General features: G+C 42.6%; 1 protein-coding gene across 1 annotated transcript in view; it reads left to right on the top strand.

The window, feature by feature from the left end:
- The window catches only part of FOXRED2 (FAD dependent oxidoreductase domain containing 2), a 799,110-nt gene that overhangs the window by 315,604 nt on the left and 460,386 nt on the right, over positions 1-23,120 (top strand). Inside the window, exon 3 of the mRNA XM_044075330.1 lies at positions 11,037-11,288. Coding sequence (XP_043931265.1) covers positions 11,037-11,288 — 252 coding nt within the window. The remainder of the gene's footprint in view (positions 1-11,036; positions 11,289-23,120) is intronic.

Here is a 23,120-nt window from a genome sequence, read left to right as displayed (position 1 = left end):
TCGTAAGGGCTCATTCCACTAGATCGGTAGCAACTTCTGCTGCTTTCCATGCTAGAGCTTCTTTACATGACATTTCTGCAGCTGCAACTTGGGCTAGACCTCATACCTTCATCAACCATTACAAACTGGATTTGGCCTCCAGAGGAAGAGCATCCTTTGGTTCAGTGGTGCTCAGGAATGTCCTTCCATGAGTGCCATCCAGGAATAAAGGTAGCTGGGGACTCTGCCCAGGCATAAGGAATGAATGAGGATTAACAATATCATATAAAGAAGTTATGTCTTACCAAAATGTTCCATCTGTATTGTTGATCTTGGTTCAGTCATTATGACCCTCCCTCCTTCCCCCTCCTGAGGCTTATAGTGGATCTCATCATCCGGTTCCATTAGGTCCTTTGACCAGAGGTAGCCTCTACTTTCTTTGACTTGCAAACTCAATCTGAGGTAACGGAGAGTGGAATTGTGGGTAAGAGTTTAGCTCAAGAGTTTGTGGCTGTCAAGAGCTTGGAAGATGACCGGCTTGGTTCCGAGGTCGGAACCTCTGATCCAGGCGTAATGACTGAACGAGGATCAACAATACAGATGGAACGTTATGGTAAGACATAACTTCTTTTTTCCAAGTATACAAATTCCACTTCCACACCTTACCAACCTCAAACAGTTGGCCAAATCTACCCCCAGATCAGTGGGCAGAGGCTCAAAAGCAGGTTCTCTCTCTTCTAAGTATCAGGGCTATTCAACCTGTCCCAGCAGAAGAAAGGGGACAATGTTTTTACTCAAGACATTTCCTGGTACCCAGAAAAGACAGCTCCTGGTGTCCTATCCTGGACCTCTGTGTGCTAAACACCTTTTTGGTAATCCCAAAATTCAGAATGCTAACACTTCATCAGCTGCTTCCCATGCTAGGCAAAGATGCCTGGTTGGCAACCTTAGACTTATAGGAAGCTTACCTGCACATTCCAATAAGGGAGTCTGGCAGGAAATACCTACACTTCAGAGCAGGCTGCATGCACTATCAGTTCTCTGCACTTCCCTTTGGCTTATCTACTGTGCCCAGGGTATTCACAAAGTGCCTAGCTCCAGTCATTGCATTTTGCAGGCAAAGAAATATTCAAATATACCCATACCTGACGATTGTCTGATTCAGGCAGAAAGCCAAGACATGTTACTAAATCATCTGGCATTTGTAAAGAAACTTCTAACCTCACTGGGGTACACCATAAACAAAAAGAAATCTCATCTAGTATCCTGCCAACAAATTGTATTCCTGGGAGCAAGCTTGAACACAACTTCCCAGATGGCTTACCTCATGCCAAAGAAACAAGTTTATTTGAAAGATTACTTCTAACTACTGGACACAAAGACCCAGCTATCTGCAAGGAAAATCTTGCAAGCCCTGTGGTTCATGGCCTCTTGCATTCTGCTAATTCCATATGCAAGACTGCATATGCGGAAACTAGAATGGTATCTAAAAAGCCTATGGTGTCAACATTCTCAGGACCTGGATTCAGTGATTCCTATCATTCCTTGTATAAGGACAGAGTTCCTTTGGTGGGCAGAGGCCTGCTACCACAATAAGGGACTGCCATTCACTCTACCCCTGCCACCCAAACCCTAACAACAGATGCATCAGACTATGCATGGGGGGCTCACTTGGTAGGGCAGTGAAAACAAAACAATGTTCTGTGCCTCACCAAAGTCCAGTCAAATAAACCAAAAAAAAAAAAAAAAACCAATGATGAGACTGGACACTGAGAAGACCAACTCCTTTAGTAGGGCAGTGCATTTAGGGCAAATGGAACCCGAGTCAGATGCACCTGCATCTGCATATCAGTCAGAAAGAAATGTTAGCTGTAAAGAATTCCCTGTCAGCCTTCAAGGACCACATACTTCCAGGACAATTATTGGTAAAGACAGACAACACCACTGTTATGTGGTACATAAACAAGTAGGGGGAACCCACTCATACCCTCTCTGCAGACTAGCAACGGCTCTGAGGAACACAGCCTTGAGCTACCAAGTGCACCTACAAGCTCATTTCCTGCCAGGCAAGCTAAATTCACTGGCAGACGACCTAAGCAGAAATCTGTTGGATTCACACGAGTGGAAACTGGAACCAAAGGTATTCAACCTTTTGAGAAACAAATGGAATAAAAGATGGACTTGTTTGCCTGCCCTCAGAACTACCAATTGGACAAATTCTGCACAAGGACTTCCCACAGTCAAGCTTGGAAAGTGGATGCCCTATCCTTCACCTGGGAAAGTCTCTCAGTTTATACCTTATCCCCTCTGCCTCTCCTCTCAAAAGTTCTGCTAAAGATCAAACAGGACAAACTGAGGACAATACTGATTGACCAGACTGGCCACACCAGCACTGGTACCCCCTCTTGCGCAGTATGTCACTGCTGGAACCGTGGCATCTGCCTCAGACCCCTTCCCTGCTGTCCCAGCAGGCAGGCCAGATTCTGCACCCCCAGCTTCTAACCCAGAACCTTGCAGCCTGGCTAATTCCCTGAGCTCTCCAATAGCATCCCTCAGTAAGCAGGTGTTAGATGTCATTCTGCAGGCAAGGAAGTCTAGTACCAGAAAATCCTATGCTGAAAAGTGGAAAAGATACTGTTTCTGGAGCCATACTCTGTGATTGGACACAACAGTGCCCACCTTACCACATATTCTTCAGTATTTAACAGAGATGCTACACAAGGGCCTTTCCTTCTCATCAATTAAAATTCATGCCTCAGCCATTTCAGCACATTATAATACTGAGCCACCCCTTTTCTCACCCCCTGCTGAAACAATTCCTCAGAGGGACCAAAAATTTAAGATCACCCAGGTGAGCCCCTACTCCAGCCTAGGACCATAACTTTGTATTGGAAAAGCTCACTCTACCTCCCTTTGAGCCAGCTGCAACTGCAGAGTTAAAATTCCTTTCTTGGAAGACAGCCTTCCTTCTAGCCATCACTTCAGCAAGAAGAGTGTCTGAATTACAGGCCGTCATGGCAGTGGAGCCCTTCATCATCTTCCGTGCAGACAGGGTGTCCCTCAGGACCAATCTTTCCTTTATGCCCAAGGTGGTATCCAGTGTGGCCCTTAATCAGTCCATTCATTTGCCAACCTTTTTTCCTAATCCACAGAACAAAGGAGAACGAATACTGCACTTTTTGGACGTGCACAGACAACTTAGATTTTATTTGGACAGGACTAAGCCTCTCAGAAAAACTGAACAGCTGCTAGTTGCCTTTGCTGCAGGGGCAGATGGGAAGGCCATTTCAAAGCAAATAATTTCTAAGTGGATAGGCCATTGCATTCATTTCTGATACAAGCACCATGGAAAACCTACCCCACAAGGGATAAGATCACATTCCACTAGGGCTGCAACTACCTCTACAGCCTTTCTCAGAGGTGTCCCTACCAGAGACATCCTAGAAGCTGCTACCTGGAGCTCTGTGCATACCTTTGCCAAGCATTACCACTTGCCTATTTTCTCTAAATCCAGAGCTGGTTTTGCTACTGCAGTCTTGCAGGGCTTAATAGCTGGTCCTAATGCTCTCTAACTTCCTCCTCCCTTCCTTAGCTTTGGGAATCTACCCAAATGTAATGACTGCAACAGTGAAACACGAAGAACATAGTACAGTTTTGTACACTTATCATAAATGTAGATGTTCAAGTGTATTCACTGTTGCAGTCCGGGTTACCCTTCCTCCCAGCCCCCTGATTTCTCTTAGCTATACCTTTCTTCTTATTTAGTGTTTTTCAGCTTTCTGGTGTATTTGCTTTTTGTTGGAGGTGTAATCTAACATATAATTGCTTTCCATTATGGGGGCACCTGACATCTGGGGCAAGAAAAACTGGATGTAATGGCGTTGGCTGCATGTTTTATACCCCTGACAACCTGACATCATGGAAGAAGAGACAACATCTGACGCAGGACCCAGGACTTTGATATTCAGGCCGGCTGAGGGCTACCTGCAGGCAGATAACCCAAATGTAATGACTGCAATAGTGAATACACTCAAACATCTACATTTATTTTAAGTGTACACAACTGTACTGTCTCTGAGGTTCATAAAAGATGCTATGAGTTGTTGCAGATGGAGTCTCCTAAACCTTATGCCGTTCCTCCTGTTCTGGCTGCCTTGTTGGATGCATTTTCCAATGCTTCTAAAGGCTCCATACTCTCTGTCCCCTACTCCTAAGAATTCTAATAGATTCAGTAGGGTGCCTGAGAACTGTACATTTCTATACAAGTGTCCTGCTGCTGACCAGTGGTGTCTGTAGCCTCTGACAAGCCCTCTCAATTGCTTCCTTCTCTCAAGTTACTGCCCTGTGATAAAGATAGTAGAACCATGGAAAGGTTAGGCAAGAAGGTTTACTTACATCTGTGCTACCTTGGCTTTTAGGGCTGCTAATTATCAGACCCATATGTCCAGATATATGTTGTCTCTCCTATCCTAGGCTTGTTAGGTTATATCTGATCTTCCAGACTCTGAGGGTAAAGCAACTGCTGTTTCCTGTTAGGGACTTCCTCATAGGTGACTTCTTATTCCTTTAAGTGTAACTATGACACAGCAGGTGCTTCCTCAGTGGCTGCTGGTTTTGAGTCAGTGATGAGGCAGTATTCTTGGTTTCAGCTTCTACCTTTGCCTGATGATATTAAGGCTAAGTTGATGGATGCCCGTTTTGATAATAAACACTTGTCTGACAAAGCAAGTGCTGATATGTTTTAGTCCCTTCAGGATAAGGGCAAGGCTTTACAAGAACTTAAACATGTGTTTGTTTCTCTTGTGCCTACATTTTGGAGAAACTACCCAGATAAGCTAGCCTTTGTTTTCAAGCAGTCTTGCCCTCCACCTCCTAAGGGCAAAAAGATGTCAAATTGGCTCCTCTTGCTAAAGCTACTCATACTTCAGTGTCTCTGAAGTCTCTCTTTCCAGAAAAAACAGGAGCTGTCTGACTGTCCTATTCTTCCCAGCCACTTTCTCTTCACCTCTCTGTCTCTCTTCCTGTTTGGTTGTGCATTACTCAGGATTCCTGGGTCCTGTTTATTATATATCAGGATATTCCATGGTTTGGAAGTCCCTGCCTCCTTTTATGGGTGTTCCTCAGCCCCCTGAGGAACAGCTCTCCTCCTTTCCAGAGGTGCTTTGGGGCCTTTTGACTCTGGTACTGTTCAAGAGGTGGCGGTGTCCCAAAGGGGGAGGGGGGTTTACTCAAGGATGTTTCTAGTACCCAGGAAAGAGGGTACCTGGAGACTAATTCTAGACCTCTCTCGTCTAAACACTTTTCTGAAGGTACCCTCCTTTTGAATGTTGTCCCTTTAGACTTTGTTCCCTCTTTTGCTTTCTCAGGCTTGTGTGGTGTCTCTGAATCTCAATGATGCTTAGCTCCATATTCTGATCAATCTCCTTTTCAGGAAGTTTTTGTATTTCTCTGTTGCTTCTTGGCATTTTCAGTTCCCTACTTTGCCCTTTGGCCTTTCTACTGCCTCAAGGGTATTCACAAAATGCCTCGCTCCTGTGGTTGCTTTTTGCAGGATTCAGGGAATCCAAATATTTCCTTACTTGGAAGACCTCCTGTTCCAGGCATCCTCTCCAGAGATCCTGTTGCAAAATCTTCATTTTGCCATTTCCCTTCTGCAAAGCCGGAGGTTCACAATAAACTTCAAAAAGTCTTTTCTGACTCCTGCTCAGGACCATGTTTTTCTGGGGTGCAGGATTCAGATGGTGCCAATGCTGACATCCCTGCCCCCATCCAAGGTCTTGACACTCATTTCCTTCTTTCAAATTCTCCTTCCTGTGCCCTCTATTACAGCCATGGAGTTTCTGAGAGCTCTGGGGTTCTTGGCCAAACTCCACATGAGAACGTTTCAGTGGTTCCTGAATTCAGTTTGACTTCAACATGCGCATCCCCTGGAATTTTAGTTCCTCTTCTGCCATGTCTCAAGAAGGAACTTCACTGCTGGATCCAGCATTTGGGCTCCCTTTTCATCCTTCTCTTCCCTCTCAGGAGCTGTTCCTCCCTTTTCATCCTTCTCTTCCCTCTCTGGAGCTGTTCACAAATGCTTCAGATGTGAGATAGGGAGCAGCTTTTGGCTCCCTAAAGGTGCAGGGGGTGTGGTTGCCTCTTCAACAAAAATGTCACACCAGTTTCAAAGAGATGAAAGCTCTTCTGCTGGTGCTTCTGGCTTTTCATCCTCTCGTCTCCCCAGGACCTCTCAAGGTTTTTACAGACAATACCACAGTGACGTGATATGTAAACAAATGGATGGGGGGGGGGGGCAAGATCTTATCTTCTTGGCTGGGAGGCATTCCTGGTGTGGGATCTTGCTGTCCAGTATCAAGTGACTCTTCAGGCAGTTTACATTCCCTCAACTCAAAACATCGTGTCAAGACATTCTGAGCAGGTCCGTAATTCAATCCCACTAATGGATGCTTCACAGGGATGTGTTTCTGGACATCGTCTACCAGTGGGGTACTCTTCAATAGACCTGTTTGCCTCCCCTCTGAACAGACAGCTTCATCTGTTTTGTGCAAGTGTCCCAGGTACTCTGGTTTGGAAGGTGGACGCCCTATCTTTTTCTTGGAAAGGGATGTTTCTTTATGCTTTCCTTCCCCTTCTACTCATTCCAAAAGTCCTGTTCAAAATTCAACAGGATGCTCCCAAAATTTTGTTGATGACTCCCTTTTGGCCAAGACAGCATTGGTTCCCTGTCCTGCATTAAGCCAAGGGTAATAATTACAAGTTACCTCACAAAGTGGGACCTACTCACAGAAGACAAAGGATCTCTAATACATCCCCACTTGTCCACTCTTCAACTGACACTGTGGGTGATAGGATTTTGACTCCACATAGACACTTTTATCTGAGGGCATGCTTAGGTTCCTGCAGGAGGCCAGGAAACCCACTACTAGGAATCCTACTTATTCAAATGGAAGATGTTTTCTGTTTGGTGTCTCTCGTAACCTGGATCCAATTTCAGTAGATGTTCCTTTAGCTGTCTCTTATCTGTGTGAATTGCTCAGTGTTGGGTTGTCTTATTCTTCTGTTAAGACCCACTTACCAGCTATCTCTGCTGTCTGCCTTTATTTCCTCCTTAACTTCTAGATTTGAGGCTAAACAATTCCTAAAACGTGTCCTTCATATCCGGCTTTCCAGGAAGCCTGTTCCTCCTTCCTGGGACCTTAATTTTTTTTTGGAAAAATTGACTCAGTCTCCTTTTGAACCTGCAGCTTCAGCTTCCTTGCAACACTAGTCTTAAAGACTATTCTTTTGTTAGCCCTTACTTCTGCCAGATGGGTGTCTGAGCTTCATACCCTTATGGCTTGTCCTCTTTTTTGGTGTTTCATAAGGACAGGGTGTCCTTGCTTACTAATCCTTCTTTTATGCCCAAGGTGGTGAAAGAGTTATCCCTTAATCAGTCTATTCATTTGCCCACTTTTTTCCCTTCTTCGGATAATGCTAGTGAGAAGGTGCTGCACATGTTGGATGTGTATAGAAAACTCATATTTTATTTAGACAAGACTAAGGCTATTAGGAAATCTGATCAACTCTTTGTTTCCTTTCTTCCCAGGTCCTTGGGATTAGCTTGTATGTAAGTAAACTGTTTATTACTGGATCTAAAAAGCTATTTCTGTTATTCCTTTCATGGTAAAGGCCTTCCTTATTCTGTTAAGTCTCATTCTACTAGGGCTGTGGCTTCTTCTGGTGCTTTTTTCAGGAGTTGGACAAAGTCTATTCTTGAGGCAGCTACCTGGACTTATGTGATTACATTTACCAAACACTACAAGTTGCATGAAATCTCCAGAGCTAGAGCTGGTTTTGTTAGGACCATCCTTCATGGTTTCCTGGAGGTCTCTGCTGGTCCTTCTTCCTCCAAAATTTTTTTCTTAAGCTTTGGCTTGTAAAGAATACTGCAGCAGTGAAATGGAAGGACATAGCACAGTTGTGTAAAATCTTACCATAATGGTAGATGTCCTTCTCTTCACTTTTGCAATATTCACTCCCTCCCTCCGTCCGCCCTCTTGTCCACTTCTCTTCCGGATGTACTCATTACCCCTTTTTTCTTGGATTGGCGTTCCTACTGGGGCTCTCTGTTCTGAGGATGGTACTTCTGGACTTCATCTTTATGCCCTATGCTACACAAGGAGCATACATGTGCAGTACGGGGTACCTTAAGGCAACCTAAAGGCATTGGTATACTGGCCGGATGTTGGACTGCTGTTGGCAGGAGGATCCTGTACTGGCCGGCATTGAGCCGCCCTTGGCAGGAGATCACTAATGTAAAGAATACTGCAACATTGAGAAGGACATCTACCATTATGGTAACATTTTACACAACTGTACTTTTATTTAATATTATGTTACTGTTTATTAATATTATTTCTAGATAACTGTTAAATGTAGGCAGTTATGTACACATTTATTGATTTATCTATTATTTCTAATAAAATTAATGGTTTCTCTTACATTATCAGGATGCATATGATCATTTGGTAGAACATTAATTCAGAATTGTGTGTCCAGCAGCATAGCACATGTAAAGAATAAGTAGCCTGTTACTATTTTTGACTTTCCCTTTACTAAAATTAGTGCATCGTACAGTGTAAGCCTTCTTTTTTCCTTGGTATTTGAGGATATCAGTGGAGTTTTCTCCTTTTTCCTTTTACTTTTGCTTGTTGCTTCAGTCCACCTATTTTCTGTAAGACCTTTTCAGTGAAGAATAGATCTCATTGATGCTTCCATTGTTTGGAACAATCTTGTTAGTGACTTCATCTAAGGTACCGAATGCTCTTGGACCAGCAAAAAAAGTGTTAATCTTACTGGGTATAAACAAATGAACTTTGTATTTTTCTGTTTCAGAAGCTTGGCTGTTGGCCAGAATTCTATTCTTTTCTTAGGCGTTTTGGAAACTTAGCCATTATCGAGTCTTATAGCACTTTATCCCATTTTTATTGAGGATTTTGTCCAGGGTCTTTGCAGTATTAACTCTTATCCAAAAATGAGAGGAATGCTGCCACAATGTGTCTAGAAGAAGACTGGATTTACTGGAATAGGTTTCCCAGCAACTGTGGGTGCCGGTCCTATCCCAAAGTGCAATCCGTCTTGCTTATTTGGGATCTGAGGTAGCCACAAAGTCAGAAATGGTAACAGCATCCTTTCAGTTTTTACAAGGACTCCAAAAATTCAAGTTATTCAGTCTTTGTCTGCTTTCAGAGTGCTGAACATTGTTATTTAACCAAGTATTTTGTTTCAGCAAAATTTCTGGGTGTGTTTTATCTTTATTCCTTCTATCTATGTCATTGGCTGCTATGTGCTGAAGCTTAGAATTCTGTTTTTTAATCATAGTCGTAAGCAATTCAGTCTGTTTTAAGCAATTATCGTTTATGAAGTCCATCCTTTTTGAAGCTGATCTGTTTGTAGATGGGCTGATTGAAGTCTTTTTAAGAGGCATTGCTTCATGTCGTGGGAAAACACATTCATCACTGAAGTTTCTATCTGGTAGAGATGTTCTGACAGATGTATCACTTTAAATTCAGATTTTTTTTTCTGTGTCTTCTGTAATATTTATTAAAAAGTTTTATACAAAGGTTTTGCTTGAAATTTACAGGAACTTCTATAATTTTTCTTTTGCAGAGCAGAATTCATCAGTTGCTATTCAGTGACCATCACCTGTGCACGTCACAGATATGTACACACACTTAAGTATTCACAGCTGTTTATTTCTTTTGGTCATAAATTCTTAGGTCAGAAGGTTTCAGAGGCTGTCCATGCAAAATGGTTTGCACAAGGCATTTAGTCCTGTTATGTTTCACGTGACAAGCCCTTGCCTGAAATTCTTAAAACACATTCTTTAAGAGCAATGGTTGCTTCCTTGGCTTTTTTCTGAAGGACTGCGTAGGACAACATTTTTGTTGCTGCTTCTTGGTTATCTGTACATACCTTTGTAAAACATCATAAACTGATCCTGGTTCTAGGTCTAGATCTACATTGGGGTCAGTCTTATTAAGAGTATGCTGGCCAGATGTCCTAAGGAAGAGCTTGTGCTCCTGTCATACAGATTACAGAAAGTAGGCTAATTTCTGTGAAGTGTAAGTTGTGAACCTACCACAATGATGTATGTTTGTGTAGGAGTGGATCCTTCCTCCATAGCAACCTAGCCAACCTTCCTCGACCTTGGTTGAGTTGATCTTGGTGTCTTGGTTACCTCATATCTGGAGAAGTTTATGGAGGTGTCTGACGGACAGAGAAAGGTGGTTTTAGTCCTACTACAGATTATGAAGGATGATGCTATTGTTACAGATCTGTCATTATGATAAGTGCATAACTTTTGTGTTTCTGGAATAGTCGAGGGAGGTACCATATAACTAGCAAAGTACTTAAATTTAAAATTTTACTAGTACCGAGCCATTCTCTCTCTTGGCTGTAGAGGCTGGCAGTGGGTATTAATTTTTGCTACAAAAGGCTTTTTGAGAATACTTTGTTTGGCCTTTACTCTGAATTTGTCTGACTTAAACAAGATGTTGACGTTGTTTAGCTTTACTCACAATGGAGATTGAACTACAGGTTTGTAGCTCACTGACCAACAAGGATAATGGTCACATAGATGGCAGGTATTCATATACTTGAAAAACTGTCCTGTACAAGAATTTATGGGAGTGTTTAAAGCAGGTTATTGGGCCTAAGGACATCATTTGCTTTGCTTCAGACTATACTTTGGAGAAATTTCTCTTAATGTTGTAAGATGTACAGATAGATACAAGGCAGAACCTTCTCAGGTAAAGGTAACTGTGTCAAAAAATAGTGAAGGCAAGGAAAACTGCAGTGGCTAGAGCAGGCCATGTTATAAACCTTTACTGCAATGGTTAAAGCAGGCCATGTTATAAACCTTTAAGTGGAAAGAAACAGTCACAGCTGTGCACTTACATTTTAAGTAATTAAGCATCGATTATTGTGGAATATGGATATGAGAAATAACAAGCCCTCCTTTTTTCCTTTTTTGAAGCATGTCTTGTTCTCTAATGACTACTATTTTTTTGCAGTGTGCTGATTGTAGCTACAGGAATCTGGATACCCAATACTGTTAATTTTCCAGGCTCAGAATATGTGGAAGGCTATGAATCGGTCTCTATAGATCCATATGATTTTGCTGGACAGACAGTGCTAATTCTTGGAAGGGGAAATGCAGCATTTGAAACTGCCTATAACATAATGGGCTCCACCAATTTTATCCACATGGTTAGTCGGTCAAGGGTGCGGCTGTCCTGGTCAACTCATTATGTTGGAGATGTGAGGTATGTCCAGAAGTAGTAAGAATTTAAACTCTTCAAAGCTTTTATCATTAACTGCTTTCTTACAGTATTATCAGTCATAAAGTGAAAAACAAAAGAAACTGTTAACTGTTATAGTCTAATACTGTTGCTGAGACTGTTATTTAATTGGATTTAGGTGTGTGTTTAGGCTGTAATAACTTCATATCCATGATCTGCAACAAAATGACTATCACAGATTCAAATTCAACTTGTAAAATAGTGTTGATTAAAACAGCAGACTGCTAGTAAAATTAGCCAGTAGTATGTATGTTTCCTCTTCATTCCTGGCCATTTACCAGATGGATAACATTGCAGAACAATTAAATATAGTATACAGAGAAAAGTAGGCAACTTTGAAAAATTGAGAAACACTCCTTTGCGCTATGACTTAAGTTTGAATGATTTTCATTTTATTTGTGAAAAGTAGGTGTCTAGCTCTTTAGTGTAAGGAGGTAGTCATTCATCTGCCTTCTGTTGAGCTGGACAGGATACAGTCATAGTAGTTGTGCTTTTAATGTAGGGAGCAGTGAAGGGAATGTCTGAAAAACAGAATCCGGGTTTAAGAGGTGTAACTGTGGGCAGAAAATGTCCATTACCAATAATCAATAAACGCCAAGGAGCTTTCCAAAACACACATAGTGAACCTCCCTCCAGGAGCAGAGGAGGGGGTAATAATGGTAGACACTGCCCAGGTGGCAGAGGGGGTCCGCAGAACCAGGGTGACAGGGAGCAGTTCCTTGGCAAGCCCTATCAGTGCTCCTGAGAGGGGGTCATTTGGCTTTATACCCAGAAGCCTGGCTAGGAATTACGTCAGATTCTTGGGTAAAAAGCATAGTTACCAGAGGATACATCATTCCCTTTTCAGAATCCCCTTATTTTTGTACAAGAATCCCAGATGTTCCACCCAGTCTGCGGCATCAAGCAGCCATAGAAATTCACAAGCTGCTAGAAAAAAAAGAGTCATCCAGCCAGTCCCTGTGGACCAGATAGGATCCGGAACTTACTCCAGGTTCATTTTAGTTCCAAAGAAAACGGGGGACTGGAGGCCCATCTTAAACCTCAGCAAACTCAACACCTTTTGTCAAAAAGAAAAAGTTCCAGATGGTCACGGTTCATTCGATACTACTGTTTCTAGAAACAGGTGATTGGTTGTGCTCTGTAGATCTCAAGGATGCATACTACCACATCAAAATGGCCAGACCATCCAGAGATCACTTGCGTTTCCAGCTGGAGGCCAGTCACTACCAATTCCAAGTGCTGCCCTTTGGTCTCACCTCGGCCCCCAGAGTGTTCACCAAACGCATGGCAGTGGTCACTGCTTACTTGAGATGTTTAGGATTCCGCGTGTTTCCGTATCTGGACGACTGGCTCCTCACCGCCACCACCAGGCATCAACTGATTTGTTCCAGAGATTACACAATCAACCTGTGCTCCCAGTTGGGCATAACCATAAATTTTGAAAAATCTGCTTTATCTCCATCGCAGCATATTTCCTTTATAGGAGCAGATCTAGACACCACCATCACCTTGGTCAGTTTGCCTCAAGCAAGAGTAATCTCTCTACGAAGTCAGTTGTCCCACTTGTTAATGGAAAGAAGAGTTCCTGCATTCTAGGTTCTGAAGCTGTTAGGTACCATGGCAGCAATGCTCATAGCGGTTCCTCTGGATGCACATGAGGATTCTCCAATGGTTACTCTTTACACAGTGGTCTTATCAATAGCTTCCAATGCCACACAAGATTCTACTGACAAATGCTTGCAAAAAGGACCTTCTTTGGTGGTTGAACAGCCACCAAGTAACTGCAGATCGCACATTTGTACTTCCCCCCTTCCTCAGCCATGGTGACCACGAATGCTTCCCTTATAGGGTGAAGGGGGCTGTTTCAGGGAAGAACTGTCCAAGGGACTTGGTCAGAGATGGAGTCCCATTTGCACATCAGTGTCCTAGAGTTGAGAGCGGTGCTTCTAGCATTGTAACACTTTCATGACTCTCTACCTTGAGAGATGATTGTGGTACAGACTGGCAACATGTCGGTAGTCTGGTACATCAACAAACAAGGGGGAACCAAGTCTTACCCCTTATGCCGAGAGGCCCTGAGAATTTGGCAGTGGGCTGTATCCACCGGGCGTTTTCTGATAGCAACGCACATCCTGGGGTCATCCAACGTGATAGCGGACAAACTGAGCAGAGCCATTCTGTTGCCTCACGAATGGTCCCTCAAAGAACAAGTGGCGGAAATGATATTCCGCAGATGGGGCCAGTCTTGCTGTGACCTTTTTACATCCCCAATGAATGCCAAATGCAGAAGCTAATTTGCACTGTACCCTCCACCGGGGGGACAGCCCAAGGGATTTACTTGTACACGACTGGACCTCGGGTCTCCTTTCTGCCTTTCCACCAACCCCCTTGATCCCCAGATTTTTACAGAAAGCCAAAAGCTTGAGAAGGACTGTTATTCTGATAGCCCTGTTTTGGCCTCGGCAGATATGGTTCCCCTTCCTTCAGCAATACCAAATGGAAGAACCTTGGGTTCTGGACCCAGTGCCAGACCTTCTGACTCATTCATCGGGAGTTTTTCACCCTCTCTTTTCTCCCTCAAACTGACAGCTTGGCTGCTCCACTTCCTAACCTAGCCAGGTCATATAAATTGTCTTCCACAGTACAACATATTCTAGTTTCTTCTCATAAAGTCTCCACCAGGAAACTGTACAACAGCAAATGGAAGCGATTTGTTCATTGGGCTTCTCAGCATGATATTGATCCCTATGTTGCTCTTATTCATAGTATTCTGAAGTTCTTGACTTCGCTTTTTCATGATGGTGTGGCAGCTGCTACTTCAAGGGTCCAATTTGCTGCTATATCCAACTTTCATGTGGGATGCAAAGGTTCTAACATTATGTCCCACAAATTATGTAAAGCTTTTTTGAAAGGGGCTCATCACCTTAGACCACCTATCAGACATCCTCTTACTCCCTGGAATCTAAATTTGGTGCTGTCTCAACTTATGCTCCCCCCCTTTGAGCCTATGTCATCTTGTCTTCTGAAGTTTATTTCTTTGAAGACAATTTTCTTGTTTTTTCTGAACTACAAGCACTTTCTATCAGACCTCCATATCTGATCTTTCATCCTGACAGAGTGTCTCTCAGGACAAATCCTACCTTTCATCCTAAAGTCTGCTCTGAGGCTAATTTGAACCAGTCTATTAAGCTTCCCACCTTTTTCAGACATCATTCCAATAAATTGGAATACATGTTACATAAGCTTGATGTTCACAGACAATTGAGGTTTTATTTAAACAGAACAAAGGAATTTAGGAAATCGGACCATCTCTTTGTTTCCTGTGCTGACAATAAGAAGGGTCTTTCTGTATCCAAAGTTACATTGTCAAAATGGCTATCTGATTGTATAAAATTTGTATATTCTTCAGCTAACCAACCTTCAGAGTGTGAAGTGAAAGCTCATTCTACCAGGGCTGTTCTTGCCTCCGATGTCAGAAAAAAGTGAAACTGTTTAACTTGTGGGAAACAAAAAATACCTCATAAATCTCTCTGCTTACCTTGTTTTGTTTAGGCACAGACCAGACCTGTGCTAGCCTGCCTGTCTTTCCCTGCTGAGCCTTCAACGCTTAGGCGTCGGTGGGGTCTCTTCTGAACAGTTTTTCTTTTTCATTTTGCATTTGCATGCGGATCCTCCTCCCTTCTCTCAAATTAAAATTAAAGAAAAAACAAAGAGCGGTGGCGGGTTGACGCGTTCCGCGGTTAAAACCACTAAAAAGCAAAGCATCTCGGTGTCTCCGTTTACGAAAGCAAACGAGTCAATCTTCAAATCTTCACTACTATCACCAGGCTACCCTAGTTGAGTTCCTACTAGGCTTTTTGCTTTTATGTAGTGGTTTTGCCTACTATTGTCAGACACCATCCCTTTGGATGTCTCTACCCCAGTACACTCATCACCACCTATACAAGGCTCCCTTGCAGATCTGAGACCTCCCATTTCAAAATTGGCACTATATCACAAGAGACAAGTGGATTTTGCAAACTAGACCAAGGCTACACTGGTTTTCATTCCACCTTACCAGTAAAAAGAGGAATGCCAAACCTACCTCCAAATCAAAAAATCTCTAAAACTAAAAAGCTCTCACAATTAAAAAAGATGAGAGCTGTGGAAAGCACTCACCTACCAGAACAGGGCAAAGGATTCTACCTCAGACTCTTCCTAGTACCAAACCTATTCTGGCTGGTAACTCTAGATCTCAAGGAGGCATACCTGCACGTCCCACCGACCAAAAATGCATACCTCAGATCATATTTCTTGCAGGATCAGAGGCATTATCATCTCAGCCCCACTTGCATGGAAGGTGGACTCTCTATCCTTCAGTTGGAAGGCCTGACAGCACTACATATCCTCTCCTTCCTTTTGATTGTACTACTGAAAACTGTAAAAATGGAACATCCAAGGATAATTCTGATATAAATTTGATAGACAACAGCAGTTCCTCAGGGAATCAAGAATGTAAAACCTCTAGGGAAACCACCATTACCAGCATGACGACTGAACTTTGTGCTAGAAAAATTGACACTCCCCATTTCACCCAGCAGCAAACACAGATCTTCTTCTATCCTGGGAAAACTGCTTCCTCCTGGCAATTACCTTCAGCAAAGGAGGTTTCTCGAACTACAGCCTTAATGGCAGTACAACCCTTCCTAATCTTCCATCAAGATAGAGTGAGAACTAATCCTACATTTATACTAAAATTGGGTGGTATAGTGTCTCTAAACAACCAGGCAATCCACCTACCTACCTTCCAATCCACAAGAACAGGAAAGGAAGCTGCTGCTTGGCTTGGATGTATTGATGAACATACTACCTATTACCAGAACAAGGGCAATAGAAAAACAAACCATAGAAGCTTAGCTTATGCTTAGTAGCAGGAAGGAAGGAAAGGAAATTTCCAAACAAAACAATCTCCAATAGGAAATTGCATAGATTCTGTTGCTCCTACCAATTTTTCTACATCTCTGGCTCATGCAGCCCGTTTGCCTTTGGACACCATTTGTGCAGCTGCTACTTGGTCCAAACCTCATACATTTGTCACTCATTACAAAGTGGACAGGGCTTCCATTGGTTCCACTGCTCTCAGGAATGTACTCCCGTGAGCCACCCAGGATTAGGGTGCGTGGGACGCTACCCACTTGTAAGAACAAACGGCGAGATTGAACAACTTCACATAAAGAAGTTATCTTCTTACCATAACATTCCATGTGAGTTGTTCATCTCACCTTTGTTCTTACACTCCCTCCCACCTTCCCCCTCCGGGTTCTAGAAGAACCGGTATGACTGGTGGTCTGGTTGGTCTGACTAGTGTCCTTCCTTCCAGCCAGAATATCTCTTATCTAATTGTAAATAGCTATATACATATTATATATTTTTTGGTGCTTAGTTGTTTTTTTTCTTGCTGGGTTCAGCAAACTAGATCTGAGGTTGGTAAGAGAGCATCATGGGATAGGGACTGTGCCTCGAACTACTCAGAGATCTTGAGCTTGGAAAGCGGCCGACTCGAAGCCGATGGATCAGCTTCGTACCCACATGTAAGAACAAAGACGAGATGAACAACTCACATGGAACGTTATGGTAAGAACATAACTTCTTTTTTTTAAATACGTCACGTATTTTAATTTGAGGCTGTATGAGACTGGAGAATACTAATGGTATAACGCTTCCTGGCTCCATTTTGTTTTATGTCAACAGTCTGAGATTGTCACTTGATGCCATTTAGAGCAGCCTGGTCTGGATGGTCTCATGCCTTGCCTCAGCCCTTTATTGTCATTCAGAATGAACAGAAATCTTCAAGATTATCTCTATGCATTTGTCTTGAGATTCTTTGTGTTGTGTTTCATTTGTTGTTTTACCATTACGTTAGATGCAAATACTCTTAATCAGAAGCAAATTCATGTTGCAGTCCACCATTCTAGCTGCCTCATTTGTTTGTTACTACCATGATTGTGCTGATTATCCTGCCAGCTCTCACAATAGGCAGACTATTAGCCATTGGATAAGGAGTGGCCTGTAGAACTGCTCTTTGTCACAAGAGCTTAGGTAGATGGAGCCTTCTTTTTCTCCACTGCATGGAAAAGGAGCCTGTACCATAAAGCTGAGGTCTACAGAACGGAGAACAGATCCTACCACTTTTGAACCCGCCCCCCACTCTTTTCTAGTTGCATTTGTGATGCTGTCCTGGCTCCCCTGCTATTGGGCGCCATTGTTGTCATGCTTCTTCCATAGACATCTGCTGGTCCACTTTGCTGATCTAGTTGGTGCTTATTTTTAGAGGAGTGGTCTGGAATTCCAGTCTTGTCAATGCACTGAAGGGCTTGAGCTTGTCAGATAACCAGTGTCATGGTAGAGATTCCATTGGCACTGAGCTGTTCACCAGCTTTCCCTTTCCTGGGCTTCAGTTGCATTAGTTTTGATGGATTTGTCTACTTTTTATGAAATCTATTATTTAAAGCTTCATCTAGATGACTCAGACTGGTTGAAGCTTCTACTCCCTTCTGATCTTCAAAAGATAAGTAGGCTACTTTTTGAAACACTGGACAATGGCAAAAGTGTTTCGCCTGTCGCACAGTACCCCCCTCCCCCAATTATGTGTAACATCTCCCTGGTCACTCACTTCCAGAGAAAAGTAAAAATCAGACAAAACAGAATCACTTACTGATTAGCACATAGAAACTATAGCTTCAGTTATTTTGTATGAAGAACAGTGACCAATGAGTCCCAACATTTGGGAGCTGAACTCAGCAATTTAGAGTTTCAGTCACTTTGTACATGATGATTAAGCAAGCTGTTTTAGTGCTCCATTTACCAGTGCATTTGGTTAGAGCTGTATGGTCTTTGTATCATCAACCCCCCCTTTCCCATAACAGTCAGGGATACAGGTACCTCTGAGTGAAGTTTCCAATCTATAACATCTCTAGAGCTTTAGAGAGATCCTGTAAGTATAAATTTTAGTACAATTAAGAGATGACCATTTGGTTTTAATAGCCTTGGTTATGTCAGTAATTTGTGCTGAGATTATTGTGAAGGGAATTCAGCTTTTGTGCTTCTCCCCTGACTTGAGAACTCATATATTTATTAATTTATTCTTCTGTTCATTCATTTATTCTCTGATAACTCTCCTAATCTGGTAGTGCTCACGAGAACTGATTTACTTATTTGTTATTTAGTCAGTACAGTAAACTCTCAGTTAACCAGCACCCATGGGGCTTGGCAGATGCCGGATAAGTGTAGTGTCTGGTTGCTTGAAAGTTACTATTATAAACAGACCTGACAAATACTGTACCCTATACTATACCATACCATAAACACTGTATTGATTTGATTTTAATATGGAAGTACAGTAATTAAAAACCTGGCTGGAGTAGTAATATTTTAAACATATTTCCGCTAGAAACTCTGGCACTTGGAATGGTTTTCAGTGTCACGCTGCATGGATTGGAATTGACTAGAGAGAGAGAATACATATATGAAAGCAGAAGTGAATGTGTGAGTGTGAGAGATTGGAGAGAGAATGTGCAATTTGATGCAAACTGACTGAATGAGTATGGAGCGAGTGTTGACATTTTAGCGAGTTGACATGTTTGGTTTGACTTGTTCTCAGGTTGGGGAGAGAGGGGATTTATTTGTATATTCCTTTTTAAAACGCTAAAACTCTAAAAAGAAGGTATGTTTCTGTGGGGAAAAACAGAAAATGCAACATATGAAAAACTGAATTGTTCATACTGTACAGTATTTCTTTGATTTTTTTTTCTGGGTGCTTGAAAGTTCTGGTTGCTTGAGTTCCGGTTAACTGAGAGTTTACTATAATATTTGTTAATAGGGATTGTCTAGGTGGGAAGTCTCATTTTTTGTTGAGAGGCAGTGAGATAAACTTCATATTGTGCAAAGTCATAGAATGCATAAGGTAGTTACAAGTCATGGGAAATTAGTCACTTTACATATTGTATTATCACAAAACAGTGGGTATTATTCATTAATGTAAATACTATAAAGTTTTTGCAGAACATCTACAAGTATGCATCATATTCATTTTTTTCTTTTACAGTTTAATGGTGCAAATTTTATTTCAGATTGAGCAGAATGTATACTCAATACAGAATTTTAATTTTCTCTAGTTCCTGGGAACTTTAATCTGAGTTTCCAAATGTCAGCTTTGGATGATGATGAACTTCTGATGCCAGGACTGATGTTGGTCACATCTAAACTTTTATTTCCATTGTGGACACGAATAATTCAGTCTGGGCATTATGTTGTCTATGCTTGTGCTGCCAGAATTAGATGGTGTCTGCTTCCTAGCACGCGGTATCACATCAGCCAGTTTTGGCTTCCTAGAGCATTTTTACGGTGTCAGCTTTTCCTTCCTTGGTAGAAGGATACCTGTCATATGGTTTTCCTTAGTATGACAAAACAATTCCCTTACAGGGCAGGGGTTTTGTACCATTTTCACTAAGTCAGGCACAAGTCAGTTACTGTTAATTAGCCTTATTGCGGAGCTCAGCCTCAACCCAGCACCCTGTATAACCGGTCCTGTTGTCGTCAACATTGTCTTATCAGATCCCTTCATAAAAAATATTTCCCAGGCTGCCAGCTGAATCTTCTCTCTCTTTCTACCCTGCAGAAAGGTAGTTTGGTGTCCATTTTGTGGTCAGTGGTTTCAAGGAGGTCTACATCCTGGGATGTTGAAGTCCCCCCAGAAAAGACAAGGTAAAGGCCACTTGGGCAAATCTGGGTTCTCTGGCCAAGATTCTGGTGGTAAACCATAATTCTTCAAGGACCCCCATCTCTCAGTGTAGGTTAAGATGATGACCAGTGCCCCTTTCATTTCATTCTCAAGGTCCTACTTTTTCTTAGTTGTTCCCTTTGCAGGGGAAGGGTGCTGGCCTGAACGGACTACCCCTTCACTAGAATCAAGATTTCATGGTACTTGTTGGGTTCCCAAAGGAAGTCATGCTTCTGGTCTCCACTTTCTGAGACAGAAACTGGCGCATCCAGACAGTCAGCCTTCTTCCCAAAAAAGTCCAGAAGGATTTTATACTTCTCCAGGATCATTCCCTCCTGGCCAGAAATCTTAAACTAGATTTGACAATCAGTGGCTGGCTGTCTCATAGATAGTCTAAGGCCAAGGGGCACCTTGGGAGGGTGACATTCATGTTCTCAGTCCTTGCTACACAGACATTAAATTACATGACCTACATGGTCTGCATACAGCTTAAGGTCCTAAACAAAGTAGTTGCTGTGCAAGGTCAGCTACGTGACCATAATTTAGGGAAAATTATGAGGACTCTAGTAGCACCAGCTTGTAAATCCATGGGACGGTGAGGTTTTGTGCTATGAGAATAATGTATGTACAACTCCACTGATGATGTGAGTGAGAGCATCAGGCTGTGTAGTGGGTTTGCTGTACTGTGAATGGCTAGCCATCATTTGGTGAGGATTTCAAGGCATACTTCAGAAAAACCTTTCATTATCCTGTGTTGTTGGGTCCCAAAATAGATTCATAACTGGATGACAAGCAAAAAGCCAGAACCCTCTAGTGACTGGACAGCACTCCATGTTTCACACTTGTCTTTTCAGACGTTCTAAATGAGCAGATGTGTTGTTTGTGCAGTCTCTAGAATTGATATCAAAGACAACAGTAGACTGGGCAGCACGATTGTGGTAGTCATATGTAGAAAGTTTGCATCTATGAACATTTCCCTTGTCCTTTTTGACAACGGGCAGGCCTTTTGCAAGGGTCCTTATTCCTACCATGACTATCTTCTACAGGAGGTCTTTGGAGAAAAGCTCCATCTTTCAGTGCTTCTTGCTGGATTGCTCTTACTAGGAACACACAAGACTTTATCATGCCTTGCAGTTTTGTTTCCTTTCTGTGTTCACATCTTATGTCTTGTACACCTCATTATGTACTTATTGGCCTTAGTTTTTTTTTCTCCAAAGTACAAGCCACCTATAAAGTCCCAAGAGACCATTGAGTTTGAGATTTGTACTTCTGACGCTTTTAGGCTTCCGAGAAGATGGGTACCTTTCAGTTCATTCTGGATCTCAGCAGTCTGAACCAGTTTATCATACAGCAGGACTTTTGTATTGTCACCATCCATTCTGTTCTACCTCTCATGGCAAAGAAGAGTTGGCATGTTTAATTCCTTATGAAGTAAGCTTTTATGTAAAAAAAAAAAAAAAAAAAAAAGTGACACGGAAGGTTTCTGTGCTGTTTCTAGGCATACATCATTTTTAGTTCTGGACCCTTGTGGTCTGCATGTAGACCATGAGGTTCATCTGCATGCAGACCATGGGCTTGGTAACTACGAAATCCATTTCAAAAAGTGTGAGAGCTTTTCCTTATTTAAGTGAGTACTTGTGAGATCTGGATTGAAAGCTGAAATTAGTGTGGTCCCGAAGCCAGATGTTAATCTGTTTGGGGAGATGTAAATCATGTTACATTTCATTAGTCATCATGGAGCTCCTCACTTTTCTAGGATGCTGCTTGGACAGTCTTCTTCTGAAACAATTCCTTTACTTTCATTGTCTTCAAAATATGCTGCTGTTCATATGTTTTCTCTCTTTTCTCCTTCAGTCATGTTAGGGGAGATTTTTTTAAGAGGTGTTTGTGATCTCCATCATGATGGACCCCTTTGGGGTATTTCCGTGCGTATGTTGCATTGGACCTTATGCTTCCATTTGGTCCAAAATCTGGATAGATGCTCTTCTTGTTTCACTGTTGCAGTCATCACATTTGGGTTATCCCTGTGAGAGTAGCCCTCAGTCAGCCCGAATACCAGAGGCTTAGTATTTCTGCATCGGTTGCTGTTGCTTCAGGACTGACATCAGGTCATCAGTAGTATAAAGTAAGGCAGCTGATGCCATTACATCAGTCTTTCTTGCCGAGGAGCCTGAAGAAGAAGCAGTTTGCACGAGTGCCGGTCGGCCGCTACCTGAGTTTTCATTTTGCGAATTGAAGTTGAAGTCTTATAAAGCTAAGTACCTCATTGGGGATCCTTTTTTCTTGCTCTAACCGATGCCAGAAAAAGTTAACAATTGTCTCGCCTGTGGAAAGCAAATACCACACCGGGACTTTCATTCTTACTGCTTCACTTGCTTAGGCCCATACCACGATGTCCCCCGCTGTCGCTTTTGTGCTTTGTTCAACGCCAGAACTATATGTCATTGGGCCCTTATTGTAGCTAGATATTTTCGCTCACAGTCTTCAATTTCCGATATAGCTTCAGTAAGCCATCCAACAGCAGATCTTCTGAAAAATCGTAAGGATAAAGACAGAGACAGACCGCACAGGTCCAAACCTACCAACAATGCTTCCGTTAAGCTAGTTGCCGGTTCTCCGGTCCTCAGTGAGGCACTATTGGATACACCCTTGCACAAAGACAACTTATTTGGCACCAAGGCAGAGGAGATCTTAAAAAAGATGGAAGATCAAGCTAAATCTATGCAGACAGTTAAGGATTTCCTGCTGGTCCAGCCACCCAGGTTTAGTAGGCATTGCCCCTGTAAGCACTGGTCCATTCCTGCCCCCTCCAGGTCAGTTCAGCCCAAACCCTGGGGAAGCAGACCCCCCAGACAACAGCCACAGGGAATGCAGAGATCAAAGCAATGGAGTACCTCCACTTCTAAACCAGTGAGTGCAAAGCCGCCTCCTCATAGTAAGAACTCACAATGACTCTCCACTTCCACCCCTTCCTGCTGCCCACCTGCACTTGCCCCTGGGAGGGAAAACTCTCCTTCCATGCAAGCACCTGGGCCACC

The sequence above is a fragment of the Protopterus annectens genome, chromosome 1.part1 (genome assembly GCF_019279795.1).
Source record: "Protopterus annectens isolate FY-2018-M chromosome 1.part1, PAN1.0, whole genome shotgun sequence".
Lineage (NCBI taxonomy): Eukaryota > Metazoa > Chordata > Ceratodontiformes > Protopteridae > Protopterus > Protopterus annectens.
The sequence above is the reverse complement of the archived record's forward strand: the minus strand, read 5'-3'. Positions and strand labels throughout refer to the sequence as shown.